This window comes from Haliotis cracherodii, unplaced genomic scaffold, assembly GCF_022045235.1.
Source record: "Haliotis cracherodii isolate W230 unplaced genomic scaffold, xgHalCrac1.p SCAF_3, whole genome shotgun sequence".
NCBI lineage: Eukaryota > Metazoa > Mollusca > Gastropoda > Lepetellida > Haliotidae > Haliotis > Haliotis cracherodii.
Window position 1 is genome coordinate 38,452,669 of NW_027266286.1, and position 17,817 is coordinate 38,470,485.

Consider the following 17,817-nt stretch of genomic DNA (forward strand, 5'->3'; position numbering starts at 1 on the left):
ACCTTAGAGACCTGCTGGGTTGACTTGATGGGGATTGAATCATAGTAATAGGCTTGACGAATCAATCTTCTGGTGGACATAGATATCCCTTGTGTAGTTGGAAACGTGCTACGATGTATACGATGTCTTGAACCGGAGTGGTCTCGGACTTGGAGGGATTGACTAGGAAGCCTAGGTAGGTCATAAGCTGGACCAGAAATAGCATGTCCCGGCGTAACTGAGCTTCTTTTTTATCTGCAGCCAGGAAATCGTCCAGGTACCCATGGACTCGTACTAGCTGGAGGTGGGCAAACCTAATGACTGGCTCTGTAATCCTTGTAAATAGCCAAGGGGCTATTGATATTCCGAATGGTAAGACCTGGAACTTGTAACATAGACAATTGATTGCGAAGCGAAGGTATTTCTGTGACGATGGGCTTATCATCGGGACATGAAGATAGGCATCATGTAGGTTGAGGCTGATGAGCAGATATTGGTTGTGACAATATCAACCTCTTAGTTTGGTTTGAAACAGCTCTTGAACTTATCTGTGCTAGTAGTTGTTGACATTGAACCCAGAGTAGCTAATAGTCACAGGAGTCTCTCCGGGTATGCCTTCATATGATGTCTGCAACTGTGGAATGATGTGCCTGATTCCGGTGATAAACCAGATGATATATGCGCCAATGTCAATTGAATGTCTGGATGTCATGACAGGTCCTTGATCCGTGAAGCAGGCAACGTGACATTAGTATTAGGGTTGCGTACTAGTTTCGTAAAATCTTCGTCCAAAACTTGATGATCCAGAAGTGGAGAGTCATGAGTTCTACACCACTTCCACTTAAAAGTAGGTAAGGCTAGCCGGTCATCATGTCTGAGCTTGAGTAGATTTTTGGAGGCCTGGTCTACCACCTTGCCTGCATAACTCGGCCACAGCAATGTCTGGTGGATATGTTGAGATGATGTGTAGGAGCATGACATCTTCCATATTCCGGCATCTTAGGTGGTGAATTTTCTGTCATAGGAGGTTGTAAATGGCTTGGGTACCGATGGTTGATGGCGACCATAAGTAGGCCTGTCAGCTGGACATTCGGCTGGGTTACCTTGGAATCCGTGCAGTGACCCCACAGTGTCTTAGCTGGGAAGTATGGCCTTGCGGTACCCCGACGGGACCCAAGCTGAGATCCAGATGCCTGTGTATCATGGTAGGGTAAAGCTTGAGAGCTTCTACCCAGCTGGTCGGTACGGTCAGGTGGGGTAGGCCGTATGGCCGTGGCTGTGGCATAAACAGATTGCTGTCCCCCATGCAGCCTCTTGGCTGGAGGACTCTTCTTAGCCAATACTGTTTGCCTCTTCTTCATAATCTCCATATCTTGGTTTATAGCTGAGAAGCATGACTCAAACATGGCTTCCATCATTTCCTGCTGTTGTTTTAAGAGTTGTTGAATCAAGTTCATAGAGAATGCAGGAGATGATTCTTTTGCCCGAGTAGGAGTAGGAGGCGCTGGGGTAGATCAGAGACTACTTCAGTGTCAATTGTCACAATGACTTTAACTTTCTTCTTAGCTGCTTCACGCCTTCTAGCTTTAGTTAAAGCTTCAGCTAACATGGTGAACACTTTCTTGGATAGATTTGAGCACTGATTGCATTTTGCCTCATCTGTTCATATAGCCTCTTTGCACTTCCAGCAGCTGCAATGAGGATCTCCTGTGATCATAAAGAGGCCCCACTTCTTGCAACCAGGAGTAGAGGGTGACTCCATTACGACCTTACAAAAACACTTACGTGAGTATGATTGTCACTACAATTAGCAGCTATTAATATTGACTTAATTTGTCTGTTTTATAGAAAACTATTAGAACAATCTTAGACTAATGTGACTACTACCAAGTGCTAGACAGTTACAACTATAAATAGGTGTTGATTCACACAGGAAAGAAGTGAGGTTCTCGCCATTATACATGTCATAGCTTGAGTAGCTATAGTGCTATATTGGGAACGACTATTGTGTGTGATTGACAGTGAAGAGGACATCTGTTGAAAATCTCAAAATTCTAATTAGTGTGACTGAAGCCAAAATACAGGATTCATGGCCAAAGATGTAATAGAGGTAGAGGATTCGCAAAAATAATATATGTTACTGTTTTGCTGGACATTTTATTAATGTATAGTTTATTGCTCCATGCCTGAGATATTGTCTAACTTGTAGCTCACTCACTTATCAAAAATGAAAAATTGTTTACACGAAGCTTAACATCACTACCAAGTTGATATCAATATAATTTATGGGAAAACATACCATAGTTCATAAGTCCTGCTCAGGAATTAATGCTCAAATGTACTGACCCAAAGTCCTCCCTGGTTGGCCACATGAACATGTTAATAACACACAGTAAGTTGTGCACTCACAGCAATGGTGACAAGTGAACGAAACTGACAAAATAATAATTCAGCTCTCTTGTGAAGCAGAGAAAATATAGGAAAAACAACAGAGAAAGAATTACCATACAACAAATAAGCCACTTTCTACAAGAGGCAATGAACATCATAGTTGTGCCAGAAGAACTAGGAGGGAATACTGAATGTGACGTGACAGAGGCCATGCTGCCAGACACTGTGGGGAGAATATATACATACTATTCACATGCAGAAAACAACCTGTCATATCGTCAATTCATTAATGTACAAGATTTTGAAACCACTTTGTGGACAATTGTTTGATTCTTCACCAAACATTGATTAGTTTTGATACTTGGAGCTAAACAAAGCAATGAGATATACAATACACTCAAAGTATTCTGGGATAAACAGTACATTCCAAGTGTCCACGAGAAACTTGCATTGGTGCAATTTCTTAAAATAAGTATGCACACCTTTAATCACCAGAAGTCATTATTCTCCATACCTACAGCTTGTTACAACTTTAACAGATACTGTGAGTTTGGCATAGCACCACTTTGAACAGAATTTCACTGATATGGTTTCTGGTTGATGGCAGAGGACACCCCCAAGTGATGCAGATCTTAGATGTTCAGCGTTCTGGTGCACAGATATATTCAGGGGGAAATCTGGGTTTCATTCTGGGTATCCTCTGATGCTTAATTGTAAATATATAATGTCATATTTCTGTGATAACAACAGGCAAAAGTCCAAACTAACATGATGAATTTGAAAAGTTTCATGGAGAAATAATGAAAGAAATAAGAAAATTTGAGAATCAAACTTTAGCCTCATTTGACAAATGTTGGAAAACATTAATAACACTTGTGAACATCCCAAGGCAGCAGGTGAGCACTTGCCTGATGTGAACACACAGTGTCCACACCGAATCACTGACTGCTCTGTAACATGCAGTAGAAGCTGCACCCTCATGGAACCTTGCTTTAGAAATACAAAAATAGGAAATTCAAAACTTCCCGTACAGCAAAAGGTACCAGTGGAAGATTTCAACAGAGAACTATATGGTCTGGAATCTATGAAAGCGTATTAGTGCCACAGTCTAAAACTAAAAACAAGTATCACCTATGTAGATGAAAGCGACATCAATGTAGAAGATGTTAATTTGTTTGTAGTTTGGAGAACATTTTATGGTATCCTATCTTTATTACAGTTGTAATGGCATGTGTCATTCTCCAGTAACTTCCACATATTGAAATGAAGATTTACTTTATGCAATGTTTAGATAATACCTTAGTTAAGACATGTCAAGTTAGAAAGTCATGCAAATTGGTCATTTTTAATTAAGCCAGTGGTTATATATAACTGACCCAGAACTAGTGTCGATTACTCGAGAAAATATTGATTCCAAGATGAAAGTATCTTGTACGTAGATGTGAGCAGTATCATCTACATAGATTATAGCTATAGGTCATTACTCAAAATTTTAGCAAAATTATATATCAACCATAACATGGTTAAAGCCGGAGGAATATGTTGATCCTCATGATTTCTCCATTATGGAAATTAGGTTTAAGAGGTAAAACGTGAATATGAAGGAGTGAGAATCATCTATGTAGATGTAAGTATCATCTATGTAGATTTAACTATCATCTACGTAGATGTAAGTATCATCTTTGTAGATGTAAGTATCATCTATGTAGATCTAAGTATCATCTTTGTAGATGTAAGTATCATCTATGTAGATGTAAGTATCATCTTTGTAGATGTAAGTATCATCTACGTAGATGTAAGTATCATCTTTGTAGATGTAAGTATCATCTACGTAGATGTAAGTATCATCTACGTAGATGTAAGTATCATCTATGTAGATGTAAGTATCATCTATGTAGATTTAAGTATCATCTATGTAGATGTAAGTATCATCTACATAGATGTAGGTATCATGTACGTATCATCTATGTAGATGTAAGTATCATCTTTGTAGATGTAAGTATCATCTACGTAGATGTAAGAATCTTCTATGTAGATGTAAGTATCATCTATGTAGATGTAAGTATCATCTACATAGATGTAGGTATCATGTACGTAGATGTAAGTATCATCTATGTAGATGTAAGTATCATCTTTGTAGATGTAAGTATCATCTACGTAGATGTAAGAATCTTCTATGTAGATGTAAGTATCATCTATGTAGATGTAAGTATCATCTACGTAGATGTAAGAATCTTCTATGTAGATGTAGGTAACATATATGTAGATGTAAGTATCATCTACGTAGATGTAAGTATCATCTATGTAGATGTAAGTATCATCTCCGTAGATGTAAGTATCATCTATGTAGATGTAAGCATCATCTACATAGATGTAAGCATCATCTAGGTAGATGTAAGTATCATCTTCATAGATGTAAGTATCATCTACGAAGATGTAAATATCATCTACGTAGATGTAAGTATCATCTATGTAGATGTAAGTATCATCTACGTAGATGTAAATATCATCTACGTAGATGTAAGTATCATCTATGTAGATGTAAGCATCATCTACATATTTGTAAGTATCATCTACGTACATGTAAGTATCATCTACGTAGATGTAAGTATCATCTATGTAGATGTAAGTATCATCTACGTAGATGTAAGAATCTTTTACATAGATGTAAGTATCATCTATGTAGATGTAAGCATCATCTACATATATGTAAGTATCATCTACGTACATGTAAGTATCATCTACGTAGATGTAAGTATCATCTATGTAGATGTAAGTATCATCTACGTAGATGTAAGAATCTTTTACATAGATGTAAGTATCATCTTCATAGATGTAAGTATCATCTACGTAGATGTAAGCATCATCTACGTAGATGTAAGCATCATCTACGTAGATGTAAGTATCATCTACGTAGATGTAAGTATCATCTACGTAGATGTAAGAATCTTTTACGTAGATGTAAGTATCATCTTCATTGATGTAAGTATCATCTATGTAGATGAAAGTTTCATCTATGTACATGTAAGTATCATCTACGTAGATGTAAGTATCATCTACGTAGATGTAAGTATCATCTACGTAGATGTAAGTATCATCTACGTAGATGTAAGTATCATCTATGTACATGTAAGTATCATCTACGTAGATGTAAGTATCATCTACGTAGATGTAAGGATCATCTACGTAGATGTAAGAATCTTTTACATAGATGTAAGTATCATCTATGTAGATGTAAGTATCATCTTCATAGATGTAAGTATCATCTATGTAGATGTAAGTATCATCTACGTAGATGTAAGTATCATCTACGTAGATGTAAGTTTTATAATGTTGAAAGAACAGTAATGTCTGGTATGTTACCGGTAGTTATAGTACAGGATTAGTGTGAAATGTCTCCTTTGTTGTTACAGGTGTAACTGTTTTAGTAACAGCCACTTTACATTCTGCACTGATCGTTCAAATATTCAAGCAAGTGAACAGGCAGGCTCACTGGCCCAAGGTGCTGGCCAGCAGACAGTTGTCTTCTGATGCTGATCACACTCTCATTATGTTACACCGGTACCAAAGTCAAGTCTCAATCTTCATTTTCTTATTTACAATTTGTGAATGAAGAGTACTTTACTTGTAGTCAGCAATAACCAAGTTATACCACAGTGGCACGTGGTGCGGTCCACCACACATAGCACTGAAGCTAACACAGTATACACAGTAAGCACTCTACTACACAGACTGTGATGGTGCACTTCTGGCAGAACTGTGGTCATGATATTCAGTTAAAGATAAGGCACAAGTAACTGGACATTATTAAACAAATAATTTATGAGCCAGCGAATATCATTAATTGTAATGTATGTTCTGTGACCTGTACGTTACTTGACTTAAAATACAGCATCAAATTATCAAAGTACTTACTAATCAGATTAAAGGGGCACTGACCTACAGCAATTCCCCGGTACTGGTTGTTGCCTTTGTTATTGTTTTATCCCCGTGAGTACCCGGATGATATCGCAGAAATCTGGACTATTTCGCGACCTGTGCGCATTTGTCACTTTTATTGATAGTAAAAGGGCATATGGTCACATTGATCAACAAAATGAAATACAGGATTGGAAATAATAAGGAAATGGAGGTATCTTTGTGATTAGCATCGGTAATGGTGACAAAGTTTTGATAAGTCACTTTTCTTTTACACTATTTTGACTTGCAATTCAAAGTAAATATTTCACCTGAGCATTGCTTATTTTATAGTCAAATTGTGTAAAAAAATTATTTAGGCAATTTATTAAACGCCTAAATATTTAAATACATGTATTTTACAAATTGCCAGAAAAATCTGTCCATTTATGTTATTTTGATAAACAAAAATTAAATATTTTTATGGTTTAATTTCATCACCCAGGGACTGAAAATTATAGGATTAAAAGAAAATGAAATTCAAAGTACATTTCTGCAGTTTTGGCTTCTAATCCTAGCATGATTAGTCTATTGTGATGTTTTAAGCCCTTTTGAACCTCTTAATAATTGTTAGTCAATCTGTTTAATGAATGGACAGATGTTTCCATCCTTTTGTAAATTACAGAAATATTTAGACATTTTTCAAATTTTCCTGAGTGAATAACATTTTACACATTGACTATAACATATACATGCTTACAAATGAAAAGACTTGTGAAAACAACGTCTATCTCGCATCGAAGAACTTCCCAACCAAGACGTAGAGGAACAACAATGATTCTGTTCAATGCTACAGCAAATGAATGAAAACAAAATGCAAATATCATAATGACAACCTACCAAAGTATAATTTTAGGCAGCTTCCTTGTTCGAGGAATGCATCCGTGAATATCCACATAAAGGAACAATATCCCACACGTCTCGTCTGCAGCTGTACAAACTAACTTATTGCATGTCACGTGTCTCTGTAACAATCAAATATTCTAAAATTGGGACATTGTAGCCCGTGTTCGTTTCTCAACTGATCACTAAATTTGTTTCAGCTGTTTCACATAGGAGTAAAGTCTCATTGGTCAGCTGAGATAGCACACGTGACAACAATTTTCATAATGTCCACGGTTCATAAATAAAATCCATTGAGTTAGATAACAATGAGCAATCAATCAATGTATTATTGGTTAATCCTTTGAACAAAGTATGTTGTTTTTACATCGGCACTTCACGCCATGATATTATTGTATTCCGTCTACTTTAGTAAACCTACACATGAAAACAATTACATTTGACAAATCCACTCAGCAAGATAACAGTGATTAATCAATCAATGTATCTTACTGTTGATCTTTTGATGGCGAGGAATGATCAGTTGATTTACAAAACAGTAAATCAACTGATCACTCCTCTTGCTCGGCTGCCACGTGCATATTACATAACACACATTTCACCTCACTTCAAATCTGGATTTAGATTAATTAATTACACCAGACACAAGAAATGCCAAATGGGAACCCGTTAGGTAATCAGAGTGGTGCTACCACTACTTATACATGTACCCCTAATAAAATCATTAACTGAGCATCAAGTGAATGACGACAAATACACAAGTGTAGGGTTATACCAGGAAACATGGATGACAACAAGGGTGTAGTAATCGTATTATCCACGCAATCCGAAATCGGAAGATGCTTTCACCGCATGGATACTTTTTTTATTATTAAACTATAACCATCAGGTGTATTTCCAAATAAGAACATCCGATTAGCTTCCACTGTTCTTTTTGTCTGTTTGTTTAGGTTGAAGAAATTAATTAACATGCGCCCTTTGTCGAAATCTTCACTGTTCATGGATAACCAATCAGTGTTTAAAAATGCGTAAAACAGATATTGCCTGAAACTTTATTTAGGTGTCCTTACAGACGGTAGCCCAGTCTCTCGTCACGCTCAGTTGCGTTACCGAGCTAATCAACTCACGGCAGCTAGTGATCCCTAGCGACCAGTGTCAGACAGCCGAGAAGAAGCCAGAGATTAGTGCCCCTTTAATAGATAAATGAATAAAAATAAATACAACACAAATAGGCTGCACGGACACGTCATGCAGTACACTCATAAAACATGAGAATCTTTAACTTCGTGCTTCGATATCAGTGCTGCATTTGAACACTTGAACATACTGCATGTGCATTTTGTGCTCTTTGATTGTTGTTCCAGTACATTCGCAATACATGTGCTTAGAATTAATGCATGAGCTAAACATTTACATTGCAGAAAGTAGCTAAAAAACTGTCAATTCCTACAAACAATGTATAGTTGAAACAATAGAGTATTATAATTCTCAATAATTTATGTACCATGGTGTCATCCATCAGAGCAGTTCAAAGCAAAATGTTTGCCTAACAGACCTTAGCTTTCTCATAATACCATTTCCACATTTACCTGACTGTTGCCAGACTGTGTTGATATTGTGTTTGTCATGTGAATAAACTACAATATAGTTCTAATAGGGATTCACTACTGAGATGTCTGGCAAGCTGAGTGTACCCACCCCCGTTCCACTTACAGCTGATAAACATAGTGTACTGAGTTCAGTGTCAGTCTTGGCATCCACACTTAGAATAATCAACTCCTTAAACAGTTTGAAAACTCTAAAAATGTAACAATATTAAAACTGAAATATTTACTCAAATAAGAACACAGTAACAGCAACAACAACAACGACAACAATGAGAGTAACTGAGTCTCCATGGCAACTTACCCAGCATGTATCACAGTTGTTCTGCACATTCTAGATTGCAGGTTGAAATTAACAAGATTGACATGAACATGATGAAAACCCTACAATGTCACCTCAACTATTCCTGATACAAGCATGTATGGCAGAACACCATAGCTTATCATATTGCGAACAAAGCAATAGGTGACACAAGTGCATAAGTGACGCAAAATCCCTAACTCAGTAGGAAATTACTTTATGTAGAGTTTCATGAACGATGTCATGATGCCGTGATAAGAAAAATCTTATTACGATAAAGTTAATGAATACAAATGTATGAAAGATGCAAGGTGCAATCTATGACTTCTGAGGCACAGAAAGGCAAGACATATTGATGTGTCCCCAAACCACCAAGCAAAACAAGCATAGTGTTAAAAGAAAGGATGCATCATTAAATATGTAGAGTGTGATCAATATTAACCCTAAATGTGATCACCATGTGCAGTTTTGAAATTAGCCACTAGGTATTACACATAGAAAGCAACATCTATGGTCCATCCCCAATATGCTCCAGGGATCAAAATTAAATTTATTTCAAGTGTGCCAATGGGCACATTTATACCAAATTAAGTGTGACATCACATTTTTAGATGTGCCAGGAAATACACGATTGGCTTCACACATCACTCAAGTTACTAATTTCTGGTTACTCATTGCCTTTGAATCTTACTTAAATACTGCAATACCAATTATAATAGTCTCAAAATTAAAGAGCTACTGGCTGTCATATAGCTGGAATATTGCTGAGTGCGGCGTTAAAACAACAAACACATACACATAAGAGCTACTGTTCACAACTGGTAGCAGCTGTGCACTGATCAGTTACAGTTGTAGCTGTTCTGCGTCCATAGGGTGTGGTCCCTCTTCTGGCCTATTCCCCCCTGTATGCACTGAGCCACAGTCATCAACTTTTGATAGTGTCTGGGATTTCTGCTTGTAAAACATCTTTGCTACTACATGTTAAACACCATTTTAAAAGTCTAATCCTACTGTTTATACATATGAAAGTTATGTTTATCACATTATTTAAATAATACATTTACAACTAAATTCAGTGTCGTAAATAAAAAAAACTAAGCTAAAACATTATACAGTAAACTACGGTTATAGCGAACACGCTTATAACGCACTGACGGATATAACAAACTTACTTTTTTTGGTCCCGACTATTTGCTGTAGTTATGCTGTATATATGCTTATAACAAACTACAGTTATAACGAACTAAAAATAGTAGTCCCTTTGAGTTTGTTATAATCATAGTTTACTGTACTGCCAGATTGAGGACCAAGGCAGCAAAAATTTGACGATTTTCGGCAAATAAAAGATTTAATAAAATCCACTTACCTATTTGTTTTTTTATTTTCATTGTTTACGTTATCGGAAAAATATTTTTAAAAGAATTAAATATAATATCTGTCTTTTATGGCAAGCATGGGTTGCTGAAGATCTCTTCTACGGGGATCTTCACGGATCTCCAACTGATTGGTCCACATGATCTTGATAAGATACTGTTTATCCCGCCATGGAAGGGAATAAATTTATGAGCAGGGGAATAAATCTCTTATACCCCGCAACGAGCAGGTCAGGCTGCACATGGATTTCTGAGAGATTGAAAAAATCCCTTCAAAGCTGCATGCTTTTCCGTGTCAATGAAAGTCACGTGACATAGCGCAAGGTAACCCCAGCTCAATCAAAAAGCTGTTTTCTATCAATATTGAATTTGTTTTAATTCTTTTACAATGTCATATTCAAACATGTTGGCAGCAGGTTCAATCTGGGTACATGGGGTTTTATGCATCCGGCGTTAGGTTTTATACCACCTATAAAAAATGATGCGGGACTCATAAAAACCTGATGTACCCCTCAGGACCCTGCTTCATCACTTTCTCACGTACATAACTAATCTAACAGTGTGAAATCTATTCCTATCTGATACATACCTGTGCAAAGCAGAGGGGCACAAAGGCCATATAGTATGCTGTCAACATGGAGTTAAAAAGAACTTGCTTCACTCGGTTATTGAAGTCATTTTTGAGTGCTTCCACCTCCTCCCTGACAATGTCTGGTGTGAGGGTACAGTTATGGTAGAGCACTGACTCCCGCTCCAGGGGGCGGTGTTTGGCCACACTCTTGTCCCCATATGTGGCTGTACGTGGCCATGCATGCTGTCTCTGGTAAAGTGGTTTCAAGGTGGGCCCAAACAGTATCAAATAAGTTGCTAGTCTGAAACAGGATAAGATAGATAGATAGTTTAGATGCAACATGCATTACTAAAATCTTCAGAGGAAGAGGCAAAAAAGTGGGAGAAACATATTTTCTTGTTCATACTTTGCATTATCATACTTACCTCCCCCCCCATTCAGGGGTACAGTTTGGAAGAGCAATGTGTACAATGAGCTGTCAAAAACATCCATGTTTTGCTGTAGGAGAAGACTTGGCTAGAGCAAACTTGAGATTAGAAACTTGGTCAAAACGTCAATGTTAATATATATTTTGCACACAAAAAATGACTAAACATTATTTATTTCCAGTTGTACTTGGGATTATTATATAAGCAGCAATGTGTTAATTTTACATAAAACTTACTACTACTAGTAAAATCTAGATATTTTTATATTTGTATACTTAGCCTGCATTACTCCTTAATGCATTTACTGCTTGTTTTGACAGAAAGAAGAAGCTGTGTGAGGTCCAGCTGAAGAAGAATTTATTCCAACTAGTTGTCTGGCTTATCCTATCACGCAGCGCGCACATGATAACAGAAGTGATGACGTCATGAACCACCACATTACTGCAAGACCGTAACATCTGAAAACATTGTGGGGAGGCAGCCCTGCCACAGGTGGGTCACTTCAGACGTAGTAATGCAGGATAAGTATACAATTGTAAAACATATTTAAACTTTACTAAATGTTTTAACTTATCCTGCATTACTCCTCAATGCATTTTTATCGGATGGTACAGCGAAGGGCATACCTTCAGATGTGATCCTCAATAAACTCTTGACGAAGTACAACTAATCAGCAAAGCATCCAGAATGATGACTGGCATCTAGTGACCATTCCTGTCGGAAGGAGACGAGAATATAAGGTATGCAGGAGGTCCAGGTAACAGTGCAGTAATAGAAATAATCTAAGACTGACGTACCTTGCCAATGCAGGTAGCATGTAAATTTGTAGTCTGAGGGGCCAAGCACCAGAGAGGTAAAAAAGGCCAGCTTCGGACAATGGGAAGGGTTACTGGCACCTTCCACGTCCTCCAAGGCGATGTCTCGGAGGTAGTTTCTTGCAAAGACTGTGTCTGAGTGCCAGAACCTGCCTTCCATAATGGATCAGATGAAGCTTTTGCTGTGGAGAGCCACGGTGGAGGTGACTGCTCTTGTGAGGCTTGCTGGCCCTGTGGGGGTCCAATCCATCGGTCTCATAAGACTGTAGATTGAGGTGTGTAACCACAGGTAGATCGTGTTTAAGATCACTTCTGTCTGCGAGATTGTAGAAACAGGAATGAAGAGACATCAACATGCCTTGGAGTGTCGGATAAAACACTTCAAGGCATGAACCGGGCATAGAAAGAGATCATGTTCATCTTTGACACCCACTATCGAAGAGAAGGGCGAACGATCTGTCTAACTGTCCTGGAAGTTGATGCTTGGTATGAAGTCCCAGCACAGCCCAAGATGAACACAGGTGATATCCAGGGAGTAAAGTTTGCTTACCCGTGCTGCCATAGCTAGAGCCAAGATGTGAAGGCACGAAGATGAAACCTGTCTGGAGACGGCTAGGGCAGTCTGCTGTGTGGGTGGATCAACATGTTTGGCAAACCTGGTAGTTCGAGAGGTTCAACTTTGGACATTTCCTTGAGATCCACAGATCTCTCTGGCCACAAAGGTGCGAACAAAGTTAGAGCAAGGCTCCAGGTCGACCCGATCTTTTGAAGAACCCTGGGTAGGAGTACAGGTGGCGCTTTTAGGCCTTCCCAGGGAAGACTGAGGGCATCAACCACCCAAGTCTGAGTGTCCGGTACCAGAGATATGTAGGTCCAGATTTGGAGGTTTTGACTGGTTGCAAACAGGTCTATGTTTGGGGGGTAAAGATGTTGACAATCCAGGTTGAAGGCATCAGGGTGGAGCTTTCACTGAGCCACCTTGTCTGGTCTGGAGAAGGCTTCTGCCACACGACTGTGATGTTGTCCGTAGAGATAGCGACCTGAGTGAAGGACCTCTTGCAAGTGAGAGAGTGATAGAATGAGAGCCACCAGCTCTAAGTTGTTGATGTGCCACTGGCATGGCTCATCTGACCACAGCCCTGAGGTGACCTGGTCTGCCATATGAGTTCCCCAACCTTGAAGAAAGGCATTGACAAACAGGTGCAGCAAGGGCATGAGGTCTGTCAAGGAGATTTCGCTGAAGACATTCCACTCTTCCGTCCACAAGCAGAAATGCGGCTTGAGGTGCTATGGTAGGATGATAGAAGTCGCTTGGTTCTGGCACTTGATGTAAGGGTCTGGAAACATCAGGATGGGGAGCAGTTGGAGCTGGCCTCTGGAGGTCAGGTCCTGCGTTGACATGAGGATACCCAAAAGTGCCTGCCTCTGGCGAAGTGTACTGGACTGCTGAAGAGCTGGGCGTAGAAGGGACTGGATCTTGTGCCATCAGTCCCTTGGTACTGATAGGAGGTCCTGGTTTGTCTGAAAAAAGCCTCCTATGAACTGCATAGTGAATGAGGGAGGGAGCTGTCTTCCAGACATTGATGATCCATCCCAGCTGGTGAAGAAGCTGGAGGAAAGATAAGCATTGTCATGTTGATGGTTCAAGAGGCAATCAAACTGGATGTTCCCTAGTTGTAGGAAGGCTATGGCCTTTGTGATTCGTTTAAATAGCCATGGGGCCATAGAAATGCCAAATGGGAGCAACGCCCATTAGTAAAGGATGCCACTGACGATGAACCAGAGGAACTTCCTGTCACTGGGGTGGATCGGTATGTGTAGATAGGCATCCTGCATGTCGAGGTTTATCGAGGAATCGTAGTCTTGGATTCTGTTCATGAGCAACCTCAAATTAGACATGTGGATGTACCGAGGAAGTTCTAGGTAGCACTGGTTGAATGTAAGATTGTGGATCTTTCAAAATTGGTCTTTTTCGGGAATAGAAGCCTGGTGTCATGGCTGGGGAGTGTACAATCTCTATGGCCTCTTTGGCTATCAACGTGTAGGTGTAGGTTAAGAGCAGTTGTGTAGGAGGGTAGGATACCACCAGGAGACCACCAGGGGTGATGATGTAAGATTATAAACCTATTCATTAGGATCGCTATTAAGTAAGAGACTTCTTTCTATAGGCATTAAAACCTATTGTTAGGTTTTACTTTCCAGTAGGGTTAAATCTCATAAACAGGGACGTTGTAATGTCCCTGGGATATTATATAATATCCCAGGGAATTATATAATGTCCTGGGTATTTTATTAATATAACTTCCGTTCAGATTGTAACATGTAATGAAATGTAAAATCGAGGATCGAACTCGCAACCTTCATATCTGTAGCCCAGTGAGTGTACCACTAGGCTACAGAGGTGTTGATAAGCCTCACTGGTTTTTAGAATGTCCTTTTCAAGATCCGTACGCCAGCAACAGATATTTTACGCACGTTTCCTAAGGTTCATGGAAAGTATGTTCGAAACATAAAAATTGTTGATAAATGTTGTTTTAAGTTTCTTTTTTCGGTTTATAAGCATGGAAAAACACTTTCCCTCGGTTTTGGTAGACAGAGCATGCCCTGCGGGTCGGGAAAAACCACGGGGGCTTCGCCCACTTGGTTTTTCCCTCTCCCCAGGGCATGCTCTACCAAAACCTTGTGAGCGTGTTTTCTCCAATACGGAATATCGTTTATTAGTTTGAGACAGTACCCCTGGCGGAGGATGTAGGTTATGAAGGGGTCCTCCAAGATGTTCCAATTTTGCCAATAACCTCTGAGTTCAACATGAGGCCAAGGTGTGTATCCTTCAGGAATGAAGGAGCACTCTGAAGAGCCTGAGTGATAGTCCTTGTGATAACGGATCAGACAGGAGCTTCGGGAACGACACCTGAGTAATTGAGGTTGCTTGACGTAGAGAGATGCTAAGGAGATGTCAAGCTTAGAAGCTAGGGGCTTCCAGCCCGAAGAAGATGGAGTAGCCATGGCTGGAGAAGAGGCAGGCTCAGAGGAGTCTTCTTTTTAGCAAGGTTTATGAGCTTGTGGCGTATGTCGTTAAAGTAGTTGGCAGAGGCTATGGCAGAGAGGGGTAGGCAAGCGCTACACTTAGTAGCTGTTAAGCAAATATCAGCGCAGTCCAGACACAAAGGATGGGGGTCCCAGCCAGACTTGTTACCATGGCACTTAGTACAACAGAGCATACATATCATCGGATGGATATAAATCAAACAATACAAAAGTGTTGGATAACGCGCAAAGGATGTCAATGGATAAACTTAAGAACTGTTCAATCTGGGTGACATCAGTAATGTGGTGGTTCGTGACGCCATCACTTCTGTTATCACGTGGGTGCTGTATGATGGGATTAGCCAAAAAAATAGTTGGAACAATTTCTTCTTCAGCAAGACCTCACACAGCTTTTCTTTCTGTCAAAACAAACAGTAAATGCATTAAGGAATAACACAGGATAAGTTAAAATATCTCAATACTTAACTCTTCCAACTCCGTAGTTCGGTACACCGGCCAAGAAGCCTCCAGTCCCCAGACACTGAAGGCCGGTAGACTGGCCAAGCCGTAGTCAAAATAGTATATAATTTTATGAAACCTACCTGTCATATCATTCATTTATTAAATCTATGATATTTCACAATGTCTGAAAAATGAATTCCATTTCAATTAATCATTTTTTATCAATATATTATAAAGTTATTCACTATTTCCCGCAATGTTATTGAAAATAAAATTCTCAGACGCACACTTCAACAACCGGTCCACAACGATCATGTCAAAGAGCAAAATAAGGATGTTTCAAGCAAATCTTTAAATATATTATACAAAGTAATAAATAAAATCAACAAAAATATATAAAGTTGTAATGAAAGTCAAATAACATCTTGGCTTTTGTGGCCTTGATTTCTCGGCTCGGACACAATGTTTAATGCCAAAATATATGCATGAAAAATCTTTGTCACAGTTCATAACCTAGCACGATACATCCACGAAGTTCCATATCTTTAATACAGGTCACAATTTCCTGCTTAAAACATTCAGAATAACACGATTTAACAAAAATCTTTTGTTAAAATCTGAAATTCATCATACAAGAGGATGGTACCACAGCGGTAATTTGATTGGCTGCGCTAGGTCACATGCTCAAATTTGACCAATCAAGAATCTTGTAGCAGATTTCGGCAAGAAAGCATCATTGGGAACCAATTTCTATCCAATAAAATCGCATGTAACAGTTAGGAAAAGACTCCAGGCGATGTTACAAGTGTCTATATGAAAATACAAGCTTTCTAGCGATGTGTCATATGGCAGTCTTCGAGGAACGTGTTATATTCATACTAAACTTCGAAAACGGTGGTATTTCTTCATGTAACTGAGCGGGAAAATACATGAATGTGTTAGCTTACATTTTCTATATTTACAATGAACTTAATTAAGGTGTACATGCATTATCTAAATAATGTGATAAACATAACTTTCATATTTATAAACAATAGGATTGGACCTTTCAAATGGTGTATAATGTGTAGTAGCAAAGATGTCTTACAAGCAGATATTTTCATTGATAAATGTTGGCTTCATCTATCACACAAGAGTCTTGGGAACTCGGTCTCACAGCAGTAAATGTTTCTGGTTGACTGGTGTTGAAAGAGTTACCTGTCTCACACTATCGCATTTTGTCTCTTTTTCTGAACAAAAAGTGGTAACATTGCTTGCAAATACAACTGTTTGCAACTTAGGTTCATGAAGCATGCAGCCTGCCCCCAAGCCTTCATTCTTGTCTGGATTACAATTCCTATGAGTCAATCCTTGGGGCTAGATAAGTGGGCAATATATCCTGAGAGACAGGAAAAGTACTAAATATTAAATCTAATGTAAAATTAACAAACCTTTACATATCCTGTCTCAAACATAGCATGAATCCGAACTGAAATCTCAAATATTTATTGGTTTGTTAGATTTAATTAGGAATAGTAACCCTTCACAGCACCGGAAGTAGTCAAGATGACTTTTATCAGTAAAATAATTGACTCAAACATATCTGTAGCAGAATAATAATGTTACTGTTGTGGATTACTCCTTTTGTATAATACTTTGGCTATGGCACTTTTATGCTCAATCATGGTGTGTTACAACTGTTATTATGTTGGCACTCACTTTGAATACCATGTGTTTTACTCACTGTTTATCATGATGCGACTTCCAACTGACACCACTGGATATTTGTCAAGAAAGCTATGAACATATTGGCATTCTGACACCTCTGAAACAATGAATTTTCAAGGGGAAAATATCAAGAGTACATTTGTACCATATGGGCTAGTGTATGCATTAATATTATGGAGAACTTTAAATCTCATAGAATTTCATGTGAATGTATGATAAGTTGTAGCTAGGATCACTCCGGGTACATGGGTTTTATACCATGAGCCGACGGACGTATAAATACCATTCTTGGTTTACGGATTTCAAACTCCCTTTTATTTTTTACATGGATTTTGTCCTAAAAAGTTAGGTAGGTATAA

General features: G+C 38.7%; 1 protein-coding gene across 3 annotated transcripts in view; it reads right to left on the minus strand.

The window, feature by feature from the left end:
• The window catches only part of LOC139473644 (transmembrane protein 39A-like), a 94,765-nt gene that overhangs the window by 18,901 nt on the left and 58,047 nt on the right, over window positions 1-17,817 (minus strand). For 2 of the 3 annotated variants that reach the window (XM_071256323.1, XM_071256322.1), the window contains exons 5-6: window positions 11,038-11,320; window positions 9,079-9,108 (exon numbers count right to left, since the gene is read on the minus strand). In XM_071256323.1, the coding sequence (XP_071112424.1) occupies window positions 9,079-9,108; window positions 11,038-11,320 (313 nt within the window). The remainder of the gene's footprint in view (window positions 1-9,078; window positions 9,109-11,037; window positions 11,321-17,817) is intronic. The other variant, XM_071256324.1, reaches the window with a different exon arrangement.